Source organism: Sphaerodactylus townsendi, linkage group LG12, assembly GCF_021028975.2.
Source record: "Sphaerodactylus townsendi isolate TG3544 linkage group LG12, MPM_Stown_v2.3, whole genome shotgun sequence".
NCBI lineage: Eukaryota > Metazoa > Chordata > Lepidosauria > Squamata > Sphaerodactylidae > Sphaerodactylus > Sphaerodactylus townsendi.
Window position 1 is genome coordinate 25484426 of NC_059436.1, and position 22893 is coordinate 25507318.

The 22893-nt window shown below is 57.9% G+C and overlaps 1 protein-coding gene across 1 annotated transcript; it reads right to left on the bottom strand.

Moving 5' to 3' along the window:
* Positions 1 to 3510: 3510 nt before the first annotated feature.
* Positions 3511 to 22815, bottom strand: C2CD2L (C2CD2 like). Its single transcript, XM_048512288.1, has 14 exons — positions 21821 to 22815; positions 16652 to 16747; positions 15119 to 15238; positions 14433 to 14543; positions 13405 to 13518; positions 12825 to 12939; positions 11863 to 11986; positions 11466 to 11530; positions 10508 to 10635; positions 9792 to 9954; positions 8924 to 9025; positions 8559 to 8692; positions 8173 to 8443; positions 3511 to 6821 (listed from the first exon to the last, which is right to left on the bottom strand). Exons 1-14 carry the CDS (start codon positions 22154 to 22156, stop codon positions 6604 to 6606), a joined length of 2097 nt encoding a protein of 698 aa, XP_048368245.1. The 5' UTR covers positions 22157 to 22815; the 3' UTR covers positions 3511 to 6603.
* Between the last annotated feature and the right edge of the window lie 78 nt (positions 22816 to 22893).

Consider the following 22893-nt stretch of genomic DNA (forward strand, 5'->3'; position numbering starts at 1 on the left):
AGTCCGGGGGCGGGGCGGGGCGGGGCGGGAGGAAGGGGAGGGCGGCCGGCGTCGGCGTGCGGAAAGGGGGCGGCGAACCCGGCTGGGCCGCGGGCGGAAGGCGCTGCCCGGGAGTCACCGCCCCGTGGGGCTGCAGGTGCGCTTGGCTAACTCCCGACAGAGCGCGGGACCGGACGGGACAGCCCGGTTGCAGGGCGCCCGTCCCGCCGGCGGGGGGGGGGGGGGGCTGCCCACAGGCGACCCTTCCCGCCGCCGTCCTGGGCTGCGGGGTACCGAGGCTGCAGGCCGGACTGACGGCGCCCTGCTAGAAAGCCCGGGGCCCGAAGTCACCGCGTCCGGCGGCAGCTGGCGAGCGGGGTCTCTCCTCCCTTCCCTGTCACCGGGCGGGCATCTTCTGCTTACCGTGCTCGGGAGCATCTTGAGTTGCAGCGGGCACGCCACGCTCCCCCCTTCCGCGCCCCCCAGCATATTCTCTGGAAGACCCCGTAGCCAGCGGGCAGGTTGGGGGGTGAGCAGCACACCTGCGCCTGGCCTCGGCCCCTCGCCGCTCCCCAGGCTGAAGCCAGGCTTCCTACCCAAAGAAGCCTGAAAACAGTGTTGCACCTGCCGTGTCTGCCTGTCTTTGTGCGGGAGTCGTGTGCCAGAGCCAGGTGTGTGTGTGTGTGTGTGTGTCTGTGAGTGCTTTTCACTTGGGAGAAAACCATGCAGAAAACTAACAACTCCGTGAACACAGTTGCAAACTAGATGCCTGTATTTCTATTGTTATTGTTAATGGCTTCATTTATACTCCGACTTTCTCCACGGGTCTCAAGGCAGGTTACAAATAAAAGTGGGATAAAAGCATTTGAATCTACCAACAAAGACTACCTGTCAAGCAGAATAAGAGGCTGGGCCTGCACCAATGGATGGCACGGCCCTTCCCAGGAGCAGGAGGCCCGACTGTTTCGTTGGCTTGTTTTTCTGGTGGGATTTCTTACATTTGTTCTGATTTGGATGCTGGCTGCTCTTCTGCCGTTTGGCAGACTGCGCAAGACAGGAATGTGCAGCAGAGCATATTTGCAAAGGGGCCGGAATGCAGAATCACGCAACCGCCCTGCTCCGGAGGCTGCTTGGACGAGGGACGGAGGAGGAGGAGGAGTGTCTCATGGCACGGAGAGTCCTTCTCTGCTGCCTCGTCTTCCGTTCTTGCAACACTTAAGTTGCCCTGCTTCGTATTTCAGTTTGAGTCTGGCTGCGTGGCTTCTTGGAGGTCCTTGTTGCCTGGTCACCATTGGCTAACTTTGTGACCTGCCTTGAGGCCCAGTGAGAAAGGGGGACTACAAATGAAGTGAGGGAAATAAAAAGGAGCATGCAACTCTGTCTTCCGTGCTCCTTCTAACTGCACAGATTGGCTGGAAGGGGAGGGCGGCCTGGAGCCAGCAGAGGGTTGTCCTCGTTTTGGCCTTTCAGTGCAGGCCCAGGAAGGTGTGTGTAGTGGTTAGAGGGCTAGACCACGGCTTGAGGGCCCGGGTGCAATGCCCAGCCCAGTCACCCTGGAAGCTGGTGGGCTTCCTGGTCAATCCCTCTCTCCAAGCCTAATCTACCTCATAGGGCTGTTGTGGAGGAAGCATGGGGATAGGTAGAGAGCAGGGCTCCAGCCTTTCTTGGGGCTCTCTGCTTCTGGAGGCACCTGGCAGTTATTTATTTGTTCCATTAATACCATTTGCGGTCATAGAGGCTCTTGTGTTGGGGACTGGATTTCCTGACTGGAGTTCAAGCGCTCTATTCAGAGCCAGCCTGGGAAGCTGCCGAAATTCAGGAAAAGCAGCTCCTGCTGTGTCTAAATATGATTAAACAGAGGCTGCAAAAGCCCCTCCTCACAACTGCCTTTAAAATGAATTTGAGCGTGTGGAGGGGGGAATTAGTGGGCGAGCAGCTTTCCATGCAGCCGCAAAGACTACAGCTGCCACAAGGCAGTGGGGCACAGTCCAGCCTCTGGCCTTCCGGAGGCCTGATCAGTCAATCATCAGCCTGCTCCCGTCCCTCAAAGGCTGACCTGCAGAGATGAAGCCAGAGGAGGCCCTCGCTTGGCTCTAGGGGAGGCCGTCTATTAGCCTATTCCAAGCAGGGTGGCTGCGTGAGCCCTCCCTGCAAGTGGGGCCCAGAAACCTCCCAGGATTGGAACCCCCTTTGGAGACCCCGGCCGGCCGCTCTGGAGGCTGAAGCCCCGACTCTCGTGTTCTATCTAGTCATTTATTTTGGACTCTTTAAATTCAACGGATTGAGCGCCCTTCCTTCCCCAGACAGAATCAGGGTAGCTTACATTAGGAAACAATATGATCGATAAAATATTATCATCTATGTCTGACCTCCATTAATCTCTTCTAAGGGGAATGAAACCTTTATACCCCCCCTCCCATGAAATCTAGTATTCACCCCATTCTGCTTCTCTCCCAGGGTCCACCCGTCTGCAAGACCCCCCCCCCCCAAATCTGGCAACCTGTTCTCATGAATGGCCACCATGCGGATCCTCTTCTCTGCCTGTCAGCGAGGCAGCAGGAAGGCTCAAGGTGACCTGGCGGTTTAAGCCCACAGCTTATTTCGCAGCTGCCCTCTGCTGAACTAGACCAAGGCTCACTTGGGCTGCTCAGACTGACAGGCGACAGGCGGAGGTCCCTCCCCTGACCTCCTGCTGCCTGGAGATGCCGGGGATCGAACCCGGGAGCTTCCGTATGCCAAGCAGAGGCTCCACCACTGAGCCCTATTAGCCTCCAGTAGCAGGATATGATTTTCCATTCCTTTTGCTTTCAGGGTCAGCTGCGGCGTCTCCCCCCCCCCCCCCGGGGAATCGTGCTGGTTCTCCCAGTGGGTGCAGAGACATCCGCTGACGTTCCATCTTGGGTCCTAATCCACTAAAGCTCTTGCTCTAATCCGGAGCAGGGGGGGGGGGGGGGGGGAGATAGCAGCATCAGCAGCTGGTTCTGTGGCAGACCTGAGATCCACATGGTTGGCTCTTCTACCTACAAGCAGCATGGGCTGGTCAAGCACTCCCCCAGCCAGAGCTGCCAAGCCCTCCTACAAGGGAGGAGGGGAACGGCAGGGCTGCTGGCTCTCCATTACAAGCCCCCCCCCTTGAACAGAGCTGGAGGGGCTTACCCATCTTCCAAACTCAGTACGGCATGGCTGACACCGCCCCCCTTTATCCTCACAACCACCCTGTAAGGTAGGCTGAGAGTGAGCCTGACCTACGTTTTGCAGAGGGTGGGGGGAATGGACACCACAGTTCTTGGCCTGAGGAACTCTGAGCAGCAACTATGCTGGCCGTGACCATCAGTGCTTGAAAGAAAGTGGGGCATGGCCACCAGAAGCGCAGGTGGGCCAGGGAGCAAGAGAGGGCAGGGGGTGGCAAAAACCCCGCCCCATGCAGAACCACGTAATCACCCCAATTTTTAACCCCCCCCCCCCCCCCCCCAATAACCTGAAGGTGCCTGTCTGAGTGGGCCAGAAAGGAAGGAGAGTCTGGAGGCGACCCAGAGCGCATCGTTCCCATGTTCTTTAATAAGTTAAAGGCCACACAGCAAGTGGAACTCTCCCAACATATACAAAGGTGCAGAGTGTCACAATCATGATTTAAATACTTTTTAAAACTCTAGTCCTTTAAATATCTACACAAGTCCTATTTCTTTTGATCTAAATGACCTGGGGTTACAATAATTCACCCACAGAAAAGGCCTCGGGTACAGAAGAGCCCCCCCCCCACTTTGGGGGGGGGGAAGGGGGAATCAGGTCAGGCTCAGTTTGGGGATTTGGTCCAGCAGCTGCACCAGTGAAGAAAGGGGGCACAACAGCTGCACTGTGAAGGGGTGGGGTGGGGGTCACACATAAGTAGGGGAGGGGCGACAGCAGCTCACCCATCCCAGAGCTCCATGCTCCCCTTGACCCTGCTGGCCAGGAGAAGACTGCCAGAGCAACAGGTGCACCCCCACCCACCCACCACAAGATGTCACGGCAGCCACGAGGCCTCTGCTCTGTCCCTACTCCCCGACTCTGAGCCACGAGAGACGCTGCAGGAGGGGTGCCACCTGCCTGGAAACTCCGGCACGGCCTTTGCTGCCCAGGACACAGCCCAACCCCCCCCCCCACTTCACAGGACCTTGCAGGTCAAAAGACGCCATCAGCTCTTCCCCTCCAAGCACACCTGCTCAGTGTGGGGCCCGAGGTCACTGCGCTTCCACGCTGCCTTGGATAGAAGACTGAGAAGCCCTCTCAGCACCACCCCCCCTTGACAAAAAAGGGAACAGGAGAACAAGCTCTTTCTCCTCCGCAGGCAGAGAGACGAGGTCGGAGTCATGCCTCCCGGGGGGGGGGGGGGGGTTCCTTCTCAGAGGCTCACATTCTTTGCTGGCTTCCTCGAGGCTTGTATGAAAATACATCCCAGTGCTCCTTTCCCACAGGAGGCTCACTGAACCTGAGCCAAAGACAGCTCCCCGCACCCCCACCTTGGTGGTGATGCCTGTAACATGAACAAGAACATCCTCCCTCTGGCACCTGTGCTGCACTGCGGGTCAGACCCCAACTCTTCTGGACGCAGCAGCCCTCAGGCGGAGGGATCCGGGCAACCCCTCGCCTCTGGGCCCCCACCGCTCCCTGTGAAAAGGCGGCAAAGCATATTTAGACTGGCTGCAAATTGGGAAGAGGCCGATGGCTTCGTCAACCGCGCCGTTTGGCAGCAATGCCCACCCGCCCGCATGGGTTGAAGCTGGTCTCGGCAGCCATCAAGTTTGCAGGTAGTGCGCAGTGGCCTCCGGGGTCCTGGTGCAACTACAGACCTTCCTTTCCCTTGCAAGCCACAGCTGGGGGACCCCCAAAGAGCCTGCCTGGAAGCCCCCGATACCCGCTGAAGCAAGGGCCTTAAAGGAAATGGGGATAACGATGCCAAGGGTGTGATCCTCCAAACCCACCCTGGCTTTACTCCGCTTCAGAATGGAAGCACCTGACCCAGCTGCTCCCAGTTGGAGTGGCTGGGGACAGGCTGGCAAGCAGGAATCTGCCGTGCTTCAACTGGACTCATTCCTATGGAAAAGGTGGTCCCTGTGCTCATGTGCGGAGGGCTGCTGGTGGAGCTGCCATTCCCGTCACCCCTCAGCCAAAGGAGAGCCACAGCTGCGTGGATCAGGCTCAGCCAGAGGGTGCCCCAGGGACCACCTTTCCACTGCGAGGGGAGCAGGACAGGGGCAGCTGGAGGAGTCTGTGCAATTCATCCCTGCTTTCCTTCTCTCGGAGAGCAGTGTGTCTGGCCTCTCGGGTGCCCCAGTGCACGTCTTGCTGCCAGAAAAAACCAGCTCCACATACAGAGCTGCGAAACACATTCAGCCCACCAGCACCTGCCAGCACAAATCTCCCCCCCCCCGTACCCTCCCCCAGCCTTTCCTGTTTTCATTCCTTGAGAAGTTCATCTTGGATTATGCTTCAGCGCAGCCTTGGGTGCCTCTGCACAGCAGAGCCCACGGCAGGATTTCACACAACCGTTTGTCTCACACTTGCCCTCTTCTGCCGTGGCTGGCCTCTGTTAGGGACAGGGAACAGCAAGTACTCCCAAGGGCAAGAAACAGAGAACTGGGGGGTTGGGGCTCTAAAGCAATTAGCCCAGCCTGCTTACTTACCCCACCCTCCTCACCTGCTTTTCTAGGCCCATCTATCCCCTTAAACTGCCTGCAGTCAAACCCCACCCCCACCAAAGGAAAGGCATTTTCTCTCTACCAAGCGTCTCCTGCAATTGTTGTAAAACCTGAGAATTGACCTTTTGAGTGACCCCAGAGCTTGTCTCCCCATTATCAGAGCCCCCCCCCCACTTCCCCCCACCCCATACCTACCTGCAGAATGGGACCAGCCCACTCAAAGCAGATTCACCCCTCTTTCCCCTCACCACACTGCTTACTTGCTTGGGGTGCGGGGCACAGGGATTCCAAAAAAAGCCCCTCCGGGGCTTGGAGATGTGCCCCAGCCCCTCCCCACCCACCCTAGAATGCTCTCTGTGACATCCCCCCTCCCCGGCCACTTGGTCGGCCTCCCCTCTCATGCTCCACAGACACAGACTGGGACAAAGGAGGATGAAACCCCAAAGAGCTAGCGCCACAGGCAGGCAGGCAGGATGCTCCTCCGTTGACAGAGCTGTCCCTCCAGACAAGCAACACTCTGGAGTCTTGGAGAGTGAAAAGACGGGTGTTTCCACGCACAGGAGGTCCCTGTCTTCAGCCGGAACACTGGCCTCCTTCCCCTCTGCAGCGGTGCCCACCAGAAGAGGGAGAGGAGCTGCACTCCAGATACACGCTCAAAGCCACCTTCTCTGCCACGCGCTCCCAGGGCCTCCCGTTCAGGCTGAAGTGGCGAGTGCATCCTTCTCCCACACAGTGCCCAGGTTAGCTCCACACAGGGATGACAGGGCATTCGTGGGCACTCCACGGCAAGAGCTCCAGACAGCAACTGTGACCCCCCCCCCCAGGCAGACCCTGGCAGCCACTCCCTTTTCAGGGGAGGGGAGAGGAACGGAGGCCGTGATGCGAAGACAGAGTGGGGGAGGCGTCGACGGAGGGTCTGCTGGAGAGTCTTCCAGGGAGCAGAGGCTCAGGGCTTGTCTGCGGCCAGGGTGCTGCCGTTGGCCTTCGGCTTGGACTTGAAGGAAAAGCGCTTGATGAGTCGCCGGGAGAAGCTGCCAGATTTCTTCCTGGGGGCTGAACTTGCACCGGCCTTTGACAAGTCGTCGTGGGACTGGCTGAGGCCGGCTTCCTTCTGTTTGTTCTTCCTTCGGAAAATGAGCTTGGTGCCACTCCGCAGAAAAGTCACTACAGCGGGAGAGAGAAAGGGCTAGCACAGGGACCCAGCTGGAGCCACTGTGCCGGCCAGACCTTGGACAAGCGAATGGGGATGCCGTTTGGGCGCTGGTCATTTCCTACTCAGGCTCAGCCCAGATGCAACAGGCAAAGGGGGGGGGGCTCCTGGGGAAAGGCAGGCACCTCTGGCCATTATGAGGGAACACGCCAAGCCCCTGAACAACAACACACAAGCCAGCAGTGCGACTCCTAACACTTTGGCCCCACAGATCCTGGGGGAACTAGCTGCAGACATTCTTCCTTTGAAAGGTCTCAGACTGGGACTCAGCTGCTCTCCCGGGGCTGAGCAGCACAGTTCAGACCCCCCCTTGCTGAGTTAGAGGGTTAGTGGAGCAGGGGACCGGGCAGGACAGCGGTGCTCCATATGCGCACACACACACACACAGGCCCCCGCCCCACACACTTTTGTGGAGTTAGACCCCTGAAAGAGAGTCTGGCATAAATATACCCAAGGGGGAAAGGTTGGGACTGTGGTGGGAAGACAATAGCTTCCCTAGAAGTGGGTTCAAACCCCCCCCCCCCCCCGCGCACAAACAAACTGATCCCCCAGCCTTTCAGAGGCTCGTAGCCCAGGAGGCCAGGATTGGGACCCCCGAACTTGCAGTAAGAACCCCGCTAGCTGGAGACAGAACAGCTCTGGTGGTTTCTGCTTGTTCAAGTTCTGCAAGGTGGATGTTGCATTTGGTTGCATTCTGACCTTCATGGGGGCTGGATTAACCCGGGCCCAAGGAAAGTGGGGCCAGTTTCACCTGCGGGGGTAACTGCTAGCTCTCCCCGCACAAACAGAGGTTCAAGTGAGAGGCAGGGCTCTTGGGGGGCTGCAAGCAGCTGTTTCTTGCCCCAGAGAGCCATGACCAGATGGACTTGCTCTCCACGCTGCTCTGGTCTCCTGGGCCTGGCAGAGGATCACCAGGGTCTCAGGCAGAGACCCCCCCCCTCTAAAACCAGTGGGGGGGGGAGAGCTGTCAAGTCGCAGCCAACTTATGGTGGCCCCTGCTGGGGTTTTCAAGGCAAGAGATATTCAGAGGTGGTTTGCCATGCCTGCCTCTGCGTAGCAATTTTGCTGGTGGTCTCCCATCCAAGCACTAACCAGGGCCAGCCTTGCTCAGCAGCCAAGATCTGAGGAGACAGGCCTGGCCTGGGACATCCAGGCTGCTCTAAAATGGGGGCACTTCTGCCGCTGACCCACAGCCCTCCCTCCCTGCCCCGCTCCTCGCCAAAGGCCACCGAGAGCTGCAGCCAGAGGCATCAAGGGCCACAGCCTGGCGTGGAGGCTGCTGCCGAAGACCCTCCCCTTCCTCACCTTTGTGGTCTTTCAGGCTCCTGGTCTCCAGAGCCCCCGTGGACCCAGTTTCCGACTCCACGTCCTCCACCGAGGGTCTCTCCGAGATGTCGGAGCGGGTGGTCTCATCCAGCTCCTGACTGGCCCGGTGGGCGGAGTAAGAGGCCTCCTGCCCTGCGGTGCTCTGCGTGTGGTCCAGCATGCTAGCCATGACGGAGTCTTCGTGGAGGGCAGCGTCCAGCGAGGCCGCGTAGCCCAGGGACAGAGCCATTTCATCGTGGGCAAGGGGCACCTGGGGAGGGGGGCAACCAGAGCGACAAAACTGGTAAAGACCAACAAGGGAGAGGCGCCCCCCAACCCTGCCCAAGAAATGGCCGCTGACAAAAGGCTGAGGAGTCACCAGGCACCTTAGAGACCCCTGAGATGATGAGGGTGCTGCGCTTGGTCGGCGTCTTCTTGACCGGTCTGTTGGTGGCGTCTGTCAGTTGCCTGATTGCCGCATCAGCGACGGGGTCCAAGCCATTGGAGAGATGGCTGCTTCCTGGGTGAACGAGACCACGGTTGGGGCCACGAGTTTGTGCATTTGGTGGCAGAGCTCCCAGGGGCTGCGGAGGAACCCTCCCTGCCCTGCCCGAAGGCTGGCTGAGGCTGGTCTTTATGCTGCCTTCACTATGGCCAAGCACTGAAGCAAGCATGTGCAAAGGGCAGCAGGACCGTCCCCAGGGGACATCAGCCCCTCCACCCCCAGGCCATTCCTTACTGGGTGACTTACTGCTACTAGTGGGCGAAGCACTGCTTGGGCAGCTGTTCTCCGGAAGCACGGTGGTCCCCTTCTCCGTCACTTCCACCTTGGAGGGGGACCTCGAGGGTGAATCTGGAAGAAGGGTGGGGGCACAGCGAGTGAACGAGGCCCCACCTGATCCCCCCCTCCCCACTCAGACCCGTGAAGCTGCTTCCTCGCTGGCCCACACAGCTCAGGGGTGTCGACCTTGCCTGGGTCCCCAAAGAGCTGCTTCCACGCAAACAGGATCCTGCACTTCTAGTTTCACTTATTTACTGAAACACTTCCACTCCACCCTTCCTTGTGGCTCAAGGTGGCTTACAGTAATAGTTAAAACATCCCCTGCCAAAATTAAAATATGAAGCCCCAAATCTCTCCCCCCACCCTCAAAAAATGGCTGCCACTGAAACTCCCAGACAAAAGCCAGGCCAACAGGCAGGCCTAGCGGCATGTCCTGAAGCCAGTGACATCCAGGATCCATTCATGCCCCACAAGGGGAGGACAAGTGGGGGTGAAGAACAGCATCTTGGCAAAGGGCAGTCAGCTCCAAACAAGCCCTTTAGAGACATTCCTGCCTTCCTCCTACTGGACATCTGGGACGCCAGTTGAGAGCCCACCTTCTGCCCGAAATCCACAGATGAGTACTGTGCTAGTGGGAGGGGGGTGCACCTCTGAGACCCTCCCTTTATAGCCTCCCACCCCTGCTGGGACTGTGGCCCCAGGGCTTCTGGGCCATCCCCCCTCCTCCTCGCTTCTGCAGATCCTCCTTTCTTGTCGAAGGGACCTTTGGCTGCACCCGGCAAATGGTCTTCAGGGCGGCCTCAACCAGACAGCAGCCGGGCCTGGCCCCAGAACTTACCAAGCTTGCAGTCCATCTTGGGCCTGGACTGGACAGTGGTGACCGTGGTGACAATGGTGCCGTCAGGCATGATGGTGCGGTCCATCTCAATCTTTTTGGTGGGTGTGATGCTGGTGCGCAGTGCAGACACCGGCTGAAGTTCTGGCGACTCCTGATAGAGCAGCTAAGGAGACCCCCAAAGGTAAGCCCATCAGACACGCCGGGGCACCCCACAAGGGGTTAACAGCAGAACTACCACCTCCGGACCCCCTCAGGATGTTCTCCGGAAGCACGGTGGTCCCCTTCTCCGTCACTTCCACTGCCTAGAAGCTTCTAGCTCCAAAGCCTGCCCACTCAAGACATCCTGGCTGGTCACCCACCCCACCCCCACCCTGCAAGCCTGGGATGCAGCACACAGACAGGCCAAGCGTGTTTCCAGCTCTCATGACCAGCAAGGAAACCAAATTTGGTCAGCTCAATGGCTCAGCCAGAGGAGGCCGGGGTGGGGGGAGGTTGGGGAGAGGACGGCTTTGAAGGGTTGGGGGCTGCAGACACTTTGCTTAGCTCTTTTTCTGGAATTATCTGTTTGTACACAGGATGTCAAAATTACTACACAAACATACAGAAAGAAGGGGAGGAAACTGAGCAATGTATCTGGCCATGATGGCATGAGGGACCCGGCCCTGGGCATCTCTGTACAGAGCATGAGCCACCACCACCCCCGCCAACCGCCTCACCTCCACCATCAGGGCCGCTGAAGGGGGCAACCTCTTGCCAGCCCCGGGATTCAGTAGGAACTGTTGGTGCCCATGCAGCTCTTGGGAGGAGGAATCCAATGGGACCGTGGCAAATCCCAAGAGTGTGTCTGGTAAGAGAAAATCAGCATTGGGAACCCCATAGGACTGAGCACTGACTGCCTCAAGCCAGGCCACACTGACTCGCTCAACAGCCCAAAATAGTCGCCCCAAACCCTGAAGGCAGGCAGGCAGTTCATGCCATATTTTTTTGTCGTTTAATGGAATTTCTGTGCTACCTGCCCAGAGGACCAGCTCAAGGTGGTTCACAAAGTAATGCAGCATAAAAACCATTAAAATTAAGAAAACTTAAGGACTAAAACATTTTTAAGTTTAAAAACCACTCTCATAAGACAATTCTGCTGATGTAGAAGAAATTTTAAAAGATCAACTCTTTAGTTATGTAGTCCTGGGTAAAAACATAAGATTTGGGCCTGATGCCTAAAACAGAGCAAATCAGGAGCCAGGCAAGCATGAAGGACTATCCACACACAAGGTGCGGCCCCTAAAAAGGCCCTGTCTTTGCTCAGCTAGTGCCTGCAGCTGGGACACCAAGCAAATGATCTGAAACGGGAGGCTGGGCATTCTCTACAGCCTTAACATTTTGATGTTATAAGAAAAGTCAAGAGAACCTCATCCATCTTAGCCCTGCACTGTGCAACCAAGCTCCTGGCCACCCCAGTTTGAACTCTCTGGCTTCTGTTCTTCTCTGTACTCCACATGAACAGCCCACCCTCCTTGCCCAAAAAGGAGGATGCCACAAGGGACAAGGCCTCTGGTATCCTTCTCTCTCTCTCTCTCTCTCTCTCTCTCACACACACACACACACACACACACACTCTCTCTCTCTCTCTCTCTCTCTCTCTCACACACACACACACACTCTCTCTCTCTCTCTTACCCTGGCTGGCAATGCTGCTTCTGAACACACTCAGCGTCAGCTCTTTGCTTCCCGGGCCAAGCTCTCTGCCCAGAGACAAAAGAGGAGGATTATTCCTGCTGCCCCTAACCCTTTCGCCCCCCCCCCCCCCCGCCGTCAAGTGCCACCAAGCAAGGGGGAATCCCCAAAGGAAAAACATTATGCCAGAGAAGGAAGCTTTTCCACAGATTCCAAGGAAATCTGATGAAGCCAAAGGGCGTGGCGGTTCTTTTCTGCCAAGACCCAAATCCTTCTGCATCCAAACATGCAAATGAGGGACTACAGAGAGGTGGTTCTGGCTCCTCTGCCTGTGCCACGGGCAGCAGCAGCAGCCCCCTGTTCCCTGCCTAGAGATGCAAAAGCAGTGCCCCTCCCTTACAAAATAAGTTTGTCAGCCCACTCCACTTGGCCGGTGGGGCCGGAGCTGCCGGCCAGCACAGCCGTGGTCCACCTCCGCTGCCGAGGGCTGTCCAGTTCCGCCACACAGCACAGCTGCCCGCTTTCTGAAAAGAAAATTGTTCTTAAAACCCAACTCTTTTCTGAAATGATGTCTAATAACCATAACAAAAACTGTGTGGGAACAGTGAAGTCAAGAAGTTAATCCTGAAATAGTGGCCACTGCTGTCTGAAATTCCAGGCTGTGATCTGTAGGTGTTCACTCAGACTGATTTAAGGAGCAGGAGTAAAAGAGCGCTCAGTGAGAAGGGTCATTTTAAATCTGGACATTGCCTTGCCTATAAGTTTCCTGAGACGGAAGTGCTTTCGCCTCCTGAAAAGGGCCCAGACGCCACGCTTGGCAGGTCTGGCTGGGCCCAGGACCTGCCAAGCGTGTCACCTGACCCTCGCTGCACATTTTAAAGCCTGCGGAAGGGACCGTCGGCCGAGGGCAGCGACAGGAACCAGCCCTTTCAATACCCCTGCGTCAGTCGCCTGGCGTCTCCCCACAACCAGCCTGCAAAGCAGGACACCAGCAGCCATATCTTAAAGGGAGGGAACCGTAAGCGAAGAGAGGCGGAGTCTCCCAGGCCCCAGGGCTGAGCAAGGATGCGAACCCCCATGTTCCACCTCCAGACCCAACCTGCTGGCCAGTCAGCTTTCTGCTCAGTCCCTCCCCTGCCAGGCAGGAGAAACCAGCCAGCACCCTGCTCAGCACATCTGGATCCCGAGCTGCTGGCACCGTGTGCTCCTTGCTCAGTTCTGCCACCCAGAGGAAGCAGACAGATCTCTCCCCACTCTGGCTCCCCCCATGCAGTAGTCAATGACCACAACCCCCCCCCCCTTGCCTGGCCATGCCCAGCAGTCGGGACAGTGGCTGGGAGGCTCCCAATTTCTCCACCACACCTTGAGCATCCTCACAGTCCAAGCGCAGGGCCCGCAGATGCTGAAGCAGCAGTTTACGCACGGGAGTTGCTGCTGTGCTGGATGGGGACCCCTGAGTTTGCTTACTGCAGGACGCCTGGGGATGAGAGCATGAACAGAGGGGGATGAGCGGGGAGGCACTCACGGGCACACCCACCCACCCCTCAGCTGAACAGGGAAGAGGAGAAACACAGGTAGCCCTCCCCCCCCACGGCTCTCGCTCCAGGACCCCTTGTTTGTGGGGCAAAGCAGCCACCTCCCACCAGAGGTGGGATCCAACCAGTTCTCACCACTTCTCTAATTTTTTCTGAGTGCTGAGAAGGGGTTACTAAAGCAACCTCCCTGCCCAATAGGGACTGGAGGTGCGTGTGTGCGGCGCCGCCACTGTTTGAATCCCACCACCATCGGAACCTGTTATTAAAATTTTTGGATGCCACCACTGCCTCCCACCCCATAATCCACACAGGGCCACTAGGGGGCAGTCTGCGCTGCTCCTTCCCCCTCGAGCTCCACTCTTCTGAACAACCCTACAGAGGAGCAGCGCCCCGTCTTTCTTTATCACCTTCCCACCGGCAACGCAGGCCTCCAGATTGACCATCATGGCCGGCTGAGTGCTGATGATTGAGTCCTCAATCAAGTCCTTGATGATGGACAGGTCTACCTTCCCATCACTGTCCTGGAAGGAGCAGAAGGAAGTTAAATCAAGACAAGAGGCTGAAAGTGGTCCTTTCCAGAGGAGAGGCAATTTGCTGCCCAGGCAGAGCTGGGGGGGGGGGGGGGGCCTGGCTGCACCTCCCAAAGGAAAACAGGGGATGGATCTGCCACTTCTGCGGAGCACTCATCACGACCGGCCCAGCTCTGTGGAGAACCAAACTTTCACCCCTTTATTCAGAGTCTCTCTCCCTGGGCAGGTGGGCCAAAAGGCTGTCTCAGCAGGTGTGGCAGCACCTTCCCATGCAGGTGAGCTGAGACCTCTGCTGCATTAGAGTCCTACCTCAAGTTGGGGGGATGAGCTTATGAGCAGAAGCTGGTCACAAGAGGGATACAAGTTCTCTACTGGGGGTTTCATTTGCTATGAGCCACCAGGGCCTCTTCTAAAGCAGGGGGAAAATCAACATGGCTACCGACAGCGGCTGCCCTGACCTGGGGACCCAGCCTAGCCTGATCGCATCAGAGCTCAGCTGAATGGGAGACCACCTGAGTGGGAGACCACCAAGGAAACCCAGGGTGGCCATGCAGGGGCAGGCAGTGGCCACCCACCTCTGAATGTCTCTGGCCCTGAAAACCCCACGGAGTCATCATCAGTCAGCTGCGACTTGATGGTCCTTCCCGCCACCACCACACCAACAGTCGCGCGCTCCAGAGTCTACTGTGCCCAGCCAGCGTGCTCTGGGCGGCCCTGTTACCACTTCAACTCTGAAGCTCCTCACCAGCACCCCAACACACCTGGTGCCCCAGACGTCTTCTAGCAGGATGAGAGGGTTCTAAGGAAGCAGTTGGGGGTTAAGCCTGCAGCGCTCTGCAAGGCAAGGACAGGTGAGGGCCGGCCCATTAGGCTCCCCACCCCACACGCCTCAACAGTTGACTCACCCCGTGTAGCTGGAACTTGGGTACAATGGTCAGGTTCAAGTCTGGTCTCTCCTTGAAGGCCCAGGACACCAGCAGGCCTTCGTCCTGGATCTCCTCCAGATGGATCACCAGCTGGGCCAGGCAAACAGAAGAGAATCCCAATCAGCATTAGGAACCCCTAACTAGGAAGGTATTTTTTTTTGGGGGGGGGGTGGAACCCTGAGTCCCTTGCTTACGAAATACAGACGCTGTACAATGAGCTTAGAAGAGTTGGATTTATATCCCCCTTTCTCTCCTGTAGGAGACTCAGAGGGGCTGACAATCTCCTTTCCCTCCACCTGCCCCTGCACAACAAAACACCCTGTGAGGCGGGTGGGGCTGAGAGAGCTCTGAAGAACTGTGACTAGCCCAAGGTCACCCAGCTGGCATGTGTTGGAGTGCACAAGCTAATCTGGTTCCCCAGATAAGCCTCCACAGCTCAGGTGGCAGAGTGGGGAATCAAACCCGGTTCCCCAGATTAGAGTGCACCTGCTCCTAACTACTGCACCACACTGGCTCTCAAAAATCCAATCAGTTTGCACAAAGCCTCAAGTCAAACACAGAGGCAGCCAAAGCCAAGCCAAAGAGAGGCCGCTCTGTCCGTCAGCCTCAGCCTCCGCTCCTCTGCAGGAGCCCACAGAGCACAGGTGTGCCGCCCTCTCGCTTACCTGGGCCTGCAGCACAGCCAAAGTGATGTGATAGGTGTCCATGGAAACAGCAGCCGGGGACTGCTGAGTGACCGACACGGGGAACTGCATCGCATCAGCTGAAAGGTGGCAATGCAACACCTGGAGAACGAGGGGGGAGGGGGAGAGTTATGGTCCCCACCAGGAAGATCACCCAAAAGGCAACCACTTGCAGGAGGGGACAGCAGGAAGGAAGAAAAATCTGGGCACGCTCTACTTAAGTCAACCACTGGTCCGAATGAGGGTCGGTAACTATGTTGGCCTCCCTCCAACCCCGCTATTTTAGAGAAGTGTGAGAGCCACTCCAAGACAGGCAGGCTCGATGCCTTCCCCTTCGACTGAAACCCCTTTGCTGCGAGCAGGGGCTTGTATAGGCCCAAGTCAGACCCTCTGGCTCTCAAGCTCAGCTCTTCCTTCTCTGCCTGGCTGCTGCTCCACACAGCTCCTGCTCTCTGATCCTTTGAGCTTGAGGCGTTGGGGACTGGACCCGTGACCTTCCCCATTCTTAGTACAAAGCGAAAGGTAATCACACCTTTAAAATTTCTAGAAATGTTACACTGTAGACATGACAAGAGGTTTAGCAAATGACGTACGGACAGAGGAAGCGGAGAGGGTTTTTCCTGCCTCTTCCATAATGCTAGAATTTGGGGACAGCTGATTACATTGGTGGGCTATAGCATTAGAACAGACAAAAATGAATACTTTATTCAATGAATAATTAAGTTGTGGCATTGACTGCCAGCAGATGCAGTAATAGCTGTGAATTTAGGTAGGCTGAACAGGGGGATAGATTCAGGGGGAGGGATCCATGGATGGCTACTGGCCAGGGAGCTTCCGCATTCAGAGGCAGCAAAGCTCTGCCCCCCCAGGGCCAGGGGGCAGCGCCAGAGGAGTGTCTGGGCCTCTGCGCCCTTCCTGCTGCGCTCCTGGACAGCTTCCTGGCCATAAAGTGAAGCCGGGGGCTGGACTGCAGAGGTCCCTGTTATGATTCAGAAGGCTCTTCTGATGCCGGGGGGTGGGGCGGGGGGCAAATCGCCAAGGAAAGGGCGGCCACTCAAGGATTAAGGGTATAGGACAGGAGGGAAGCCACTCAGAAGATGTGGTGGGCTGAGCAAAGTTTATGCTGGAACAGTATTTGTCAGTCTTGAAAGATGCCCCGAGACTCCTGTTCGTTTTTTCTGCAACAAACCCGCATGGCTGCCCTTCCGGAACTGGCCACGCTCCCTATTTCCCGTGCCATCGGAAGGCACTTCCTGCTTCTTTGCACTGTTGGCCTCGGCCCGGCTCCTTCACCGCGTTCTAGGCGGACTATTGGCAGGAGCATAAAAATACCCCCCCCCCCTCCCACACACGGGGCATCTGTTCAGACCAAGGCTGCCCAAAGCACCCAGAGGGGGAAGACTTGCCATTTAACTCTGATCAGCTGTGCAGAACCTCCCCCCACCCCGGTCAGCTGTGCGCACCATGAGGCGGAAGAGCTGCGGACAGAGGGAGGGTGCCCAGAGAGCTGCTCACCATGCTGCGCTGTGACTGGTCAGCAGAGCTCACATGACTGATGTTGACTCCCGGCTGTAGTTGAGGGCTGTTCTCAAAGGTGATCTGGATGGAGCTCTGGCCAAGAACAGAACACGTTTAGGCACAAAACAGGGACCCCCTGAAGCAGAGGGGACCAACGCAGCTGGCTGTCATGGCCGGAACCACGAGCCTCCAATGGCACAGGCCAAACCTACGTGCTGAACTGCCTGCCCCTCAGAGGCCAGCTGGGACCCACTGGGAGAAACCCAAAAGTCAGGAAGCTCACGGGTCACGCAAGGGCCGCTGGCAGACTCTCCCACGGGCCTTGGCTGCGAGCTCCCACTTGGCAGCCCTGCCCCCCTCCCCTCCCTTCACAGAACGTGTCTTCCCTGGCAAGCCACAGTGGCCCCTGGCGGCACAGCGTGAGGCAGGCAACTGTGTTTGTCTGCAGAACAGGAGCAAGATTTGAGGCCAGTAGCTCCTTAAAGACGACGGTCTCCTGCTGGGCGTAAACTTCCCGGCTGTCTCACAGAGGCTAGGAGCCTTGCCTCTCGAAAGAGGACACCCCGGGGCTCTGGCTGATCTTTCAAGCGCTACTGGATTTGAATCTCGCCTTTGCCAGCCCAGAAACACCCCAAAGAGGCAGGAAGAGGCTTGAAAGGAAGCACGGAGACTCCAGTCCCGAACAGCAGGAAGGAAACAGCTCCCTGGGACTTGTCACATTTTCCACCTAGTGAGCAGCAAGGACATTTTCAAAAGAAACAAAGTGCTGCTGTCAAGACCCCATCCATGTTAGGTCATCGCTGTGAGATAACAACATTCAAATGGTGGCCTGCAGAGAAGTGATACAGACAGCTTCCCCTGATGGATTTCTGCCTGGTATGCAGCACTTGAGGCTACATAAGCCCAGCCAGTGAAGAGGCAAAGCATTCCCCCCTGAAGGGTTAGCTTGTAAATGAGAGTTGCTTGCCCTGCCGGGGAGCTCCTGGCAACCACGGAAACCTGGAGGCTGAAGGAGGCGGCTGCTGGGTGCAGGGGCTGCCAGGAGAGGAGGCTCCATTCTTCACGGCTGGCCTGTGGCTGCGGAGTGACTCACAAAACCCCCCCCCCCCCGCTCTTCCCATCTCAGCTCTGCAGGCTGCCCAAGAAATTCAGGCTCAGCGCAGGCAAAGTTGCCATGGAAGCCGCGGTCTGGAAAATCCAGCCTCCGTGGGGTGGAAACAGGCAGCGGAGAAAACGAAGCAGCCCCCTCGCAGGAGTCCAGGCTGGCCCCGACATGGTGCTGGGGCCTCTTTGGGCAGAAAGGCAGCTCCAAGTCCCAGGAGGAGGTATGGCTGGCAAGGATTCCTCTCCTGGCTGGAACTGTGTCCCCCACCCCACACACACACCTTATCCACAAGGAACCCAGAAGCTCTCCCCTCTTCCCACACAGATGTGGCCTCGGCATTCCCAACACAGATCACGGCAGAAAACAAGCGCCTCTTGATTTGTGGCCCCCACCAGCCCTGGAACTGCGGGCCGCCTCCCCACCTAGACATGACACGCACGGAATAGGGAGAAGGCACCTCTCCTTGGTCCCCACTTGGCAGGTAGATCTCGGCATCAGGAGCGCCTCAGGTCAACTCAGAGGCACGAAGCTGGTGGCAAGAACAGGGGGTGGATTCCACCTGGCATGGAGGGTCAGGTCCAAGTTCCCTGAACGGGGCTCTGAGGACCCCTCCATTGTTCATAAGCAGTTTTGCTCCCTTGGACTCCTTTTAAATCATCAACACACGCAGCTGCAGTCAGGGGGCGGGGTGGGGGTGTAGGGAGAAGGAGAGTTGCTGCCGGGTGCTTTGCCAGCCTTTTCTGGGCACAGAGGGGTACGGGGCTTATAGAGTCATACTAGGATTTCAGAGATCCAGCTTCAAATCCCCATCCCTGCCTCGGAAGTGTGCTGGGTCAGCTTGGGCCAGTTATATCCTCTCATACCCTACCTCGCCAGGTTGTTGTGAGGATAAAACAGAGAAGAGAATGATGTATGGCCCTTTTGGGTCCCCACAGCAGAGAATGATGGGATATAAAAGAACTAAATGAAGAGTTTTGAGATGCCTTTGGGTGGGGGGAAAGTACCTTGCTTGGACCCTTCTGGAACTCTCCAAGACTGAAACGGTGTTGGGAAGAGGCCGTTCCAGCAACAGGGGCAAAGCCCGGGGGCCTTGAGAGGGAAGAGTCTTCAACTGCTCTGTGGACCAGCACTGCAGGGAACTCCGCTCCTCTGCCTGCAGGAACCAGGGGCAGCCCCCCCTCCCCCCCAGTGCCTGAGCATCACTGAGAGGGCAGCATTCTGCCAGGAGGGGCAGATAAACATCTGCTCACTGAATCCCCTCAACATTAGCCTCAAAAGCCCAAAGAAACCGTCCCATTTGAGACCCCTCTTCCCCAACAATAAACGCAATGTGAAAACTATTGTTCCATTCCATGAAAGCTTCATGTATAAGATCAAGACGGTACAACTAGCACAGGTCAAAAACATGAACACGGCAACCCTGGCTAAGGTCAGATTTCTGCACCAGGAAATACAGCCCCAGAAGCAGCACAGCTTAGCTAAGCCAGGACCAGCGAATGCCGGCACTGGCCCACGAGCCACCTCCCATGACAGCAGAGAAGCCAAGACCCCAAAAGACCCTGTTTACTCTAAACCTAATAAGCCACACCCTGAAAGGGATACCTGGCCACAAACCCGGGTATCTCTCCCAAGAGCCAGGTCCTGCCCTGGGCATCTAGGACAGCCGATCCCACCCAGCAAAAGGGGAACCACCAGAGGACAGGAAGGTGAGGTTCTCCTCTGTGGCCAGGCACCGGGAGAGGGGCTGTCCAGAGGCTCCGCCCTCTAGATGGAGGCATAAGAGCCCCGCCTCACACAGAGCTCAGCATCAAACTGAACTGCACCTGCTTGGCAGCATTTCTCCCATCTCCTCTCCCTGCCGTCTGCATGAAAAACCAGAAAGGGTCTGCTGCAAGAGGCGAGCCCAGCATGCCAAGAGCTCCAAGAGTTGATGGGGGGTGCGGGTGGTCAGCAACACAAATGCAGGCTTCAGCTCTCCTGCGTAGACCCTATTTGTGTTTTATTTTTAGGAAACCCACTCTACATGAGCTCCCCAAATTACTGTAAACAATAACTGTAACACGGAAAAGGAACAAAAAAACCAATCAATCCAGCAGGAGTGGAGATCAGCAGCCACCAAGGTAAATTTATCTCAGAGTCCTCCTGGGAAGGTTGGGGAGAGGAAGAGGAAACAGTGTTTCCTACCTACTGCCAAGAAAAAGATCTGGCCTTAATCCCCTTTTCAGTTGCCCAACAAAGGAGAAAAGGCATCCTACGAATGTTGGGGGGAGGAGGCATGCACTCCTCAGTGGCCAGACAACCAAATCCCTCCCAGAAGAAAGTCTGACCAAAGGGGACCCAACACCTTTGAAGAGGACTTTAACACAGAAGCACAGGTCTGCCCTTGCCCCAGGAGGGGACTCCATGCTCGAACCCAGTCTTGATTTCACGCTGCTCGTAAGTGTAAATAAAGGCTTTCTTTGCAGGTCCAACCAGTCCTGAGCATCTGGGAAGTAACACCGCGACTCATGGCTTTGTGTTTTGCCCACTCCTGCCCATTTCACCAAAGGAAAGCAAACCTGGATCAGCCAAACTGCAGCCCTTGAAGGAAAGGCTGCGCAGGCTGCTGTGCTCGCCAGGCACCACAGCAGGAATTGGCCAGCGGCTGGACTGAGGCCCACCCGACCTTCTGCAGCACAGAACGAGAGGCTGAGATACAAGCCAGCACTGATCTGGCCAGCACAGCCTGGCTTCAGGCTCTGCTCTGGCCATTCCAAGCGGACAGCAGGGCAGACCAGGCTAGCCAATCACAAGGGGAAGAGGCAGAAAAGCTCTGCGGGCCAAGATCCGATGGCTGCCACTTTCCATGCATGTTAATGATGTGGAATGACCCCAAACACCTCTAGGAAGCCTCAGGTGTTCCCCAGTTTGGCCACACCAGCCAGGCTCTGGCCGGTTCTGAGTGGACAGTGCTCATGGGGGATCACACACACACACACACCCCGCCACTGGCTGCTCTTCCAACTTGGCACGACACTGGAGTGTGGCTCCTAAATACCCCCGTCTCCCCCCCTTAGAGCTCTGAAGCTGGTTCCTGATGACCTCATTGCGCTGGAGACAAAACCAGGCCCTCGTCTGTCCTGCTAACCCGCAACTCCCGGTCCACTTTGGGAGGGGAGGGCTTTTTTTGTTGGTGTTTTCATTCAGTTGTGGGCTGTCCGCTCCACCCACGTGGCCGTGGAGAAACAGAATACCTAGAGTCATAATTATCCTCGTATCTGGAACGGTGGACCTGCCACCATGAGACAGCCACATCCGCTTTGTGGCATGCAGGCCCGGCAGGAAAGCAACTCGACCTTCCACCATTTGTACAGGTGGAAAAACAGGTGCGTACTGGTTATCTGAAAGGGGGGCACAACTAGGTTAACCAGCTTGCCAAACTGACGAAGCAGGTCCCTAACTTAATTGGGATGTCTCTTTGGGTTTTGTCTTCAAATCGTATCCTCTTCTCCCTGTCCAACGTTTTTAGCAGCAAAATTGGCAAATTACCAGAAGAAGATAATTTCTTAAAGATGAAAATAACATTTAAACAAAAAATGAGCACAAAACTTGTGGGAGGAGCGCTGGCTACAGCAGAAAGGGCGGGTGTCCTTTTGGGTTCCTAAATCCTGGGGGGAGGTTGAGACGTGGCATCCTTTACACGGAGGATTTCTACTTGTTTCCTTTGCCCGGGGCCTGCCAGGACTGACCATTCGCCGCCCAGGGGAGGGCCAACCCAGCAACCCCCTCCCCACGGCCTTGACCGCCCGCGGCTTTCAGGACGGCGCCCGCCGGTTCCCAGCCCGAAGGGCAAAGAGCCAGGACGCCGCCCAGGTCCAGCGCCCGGGAGAAGCAGCGCGGCTCGCTTGAGGAGGAGGAGGAGGAGGAGGCGGCGGCGGCAAAGGCCGAGACCCCAAGAGCTGCCCTCGCCCGCCCCGTCCGTCACCGCCAAGGAAGCCCGGCGTGCCCCGGGCCCAGCAGTAAAGCCGCCGCGGGCGACAGGGCCCCTGGGCATGTGCAAAACGCCGCCCCGAGCGCCTTACCCCGTGTCGCCGGGCTTGGTCGTTGAGGGCGCGCAGCCAGGCTCGGCGCCAGTTCTCGCGGAAGGCGCGGAAGGCGAAGAGCGCGGCCAGCAAGCCGCGGGCTCCGGCCGGCTCGGAGGCGGCGGCGGAGGTGGCCTGCCGGGCCCAGCCCAGGCGCCGCAGGGCCGCCCAGAGTCCGGCGGCGGCCGCCTCCCGGGAGCACGCACGGCCCCTGGCCCGCCACAAGCCCCGCGCCAGCTGCAGCAGCCAGACCCAGACGGTGAGCAGGGAGGCGCCGAACAGCACCACCAGCGCCGTCCAGCCCAGGCCGCCCGACGCCGCCGGCTCCGGCTCCATGGCGCACCAGCCGGCCCCGCTCACCACCGGCACCGGCACCAGCACCGGCGGCCGCCCCCGGGGCGCATCGCCGCCGCAACACCCCAGCCTCGCACCAGCAGCAGCACCAGCACGAGCCTGCCAGCTACATGGCGGCCGGGACGGGGGCGAGCGGGCGGCGAGGGGGGGGGGGGACTGCGTGCGCGCCGGAAGGCCGCGGCTCTTCTCGGCGGGGGAGGGCCCGGGCAGCCTCCCCGCCCCGGCCGCCTTAAAGGCACAGGCGCTCCCTCGGCCCCAGACCTCCGACGCCGCCGCCGCGTTCGCCCCTCCCTCGGCTGACCCCTGGAGATGTCCCGGCCCCCGGAGGGAGCCGTAGGGAGGATGGACTTGATGGCCCTTGAGATCTCTTCCAACTCTATGATTCTATTATTCTTTCCCCTGCCCTCCCGCAGGCAGCTCTCCGTCCGGCCAATCAAGCCCGGCCCCGCCGCTTCGGACGCCTGCCTACGGGCCAGGGCTGGGCGCCTCACTCCTTCCCTTGCGCCTCTCCCGCTCTCGGCTGAGTCGCGCCGGCTTCCAGCAGACACAGCACGCTACAGCGCAGCGCGCAAAGCCTCCCATGGCGGCCCCTTTAAGGGGCCCCACCCGCCCGAAGCCTCAGCGCCCGGCTCAGCCAATCCGGAGGAAGGTGACGTGTAGCTTCGGGGAGAGAAAGGGCAGCAGTCGACAATGAGCAGGGCGCCGCCATCTTTAGTGCG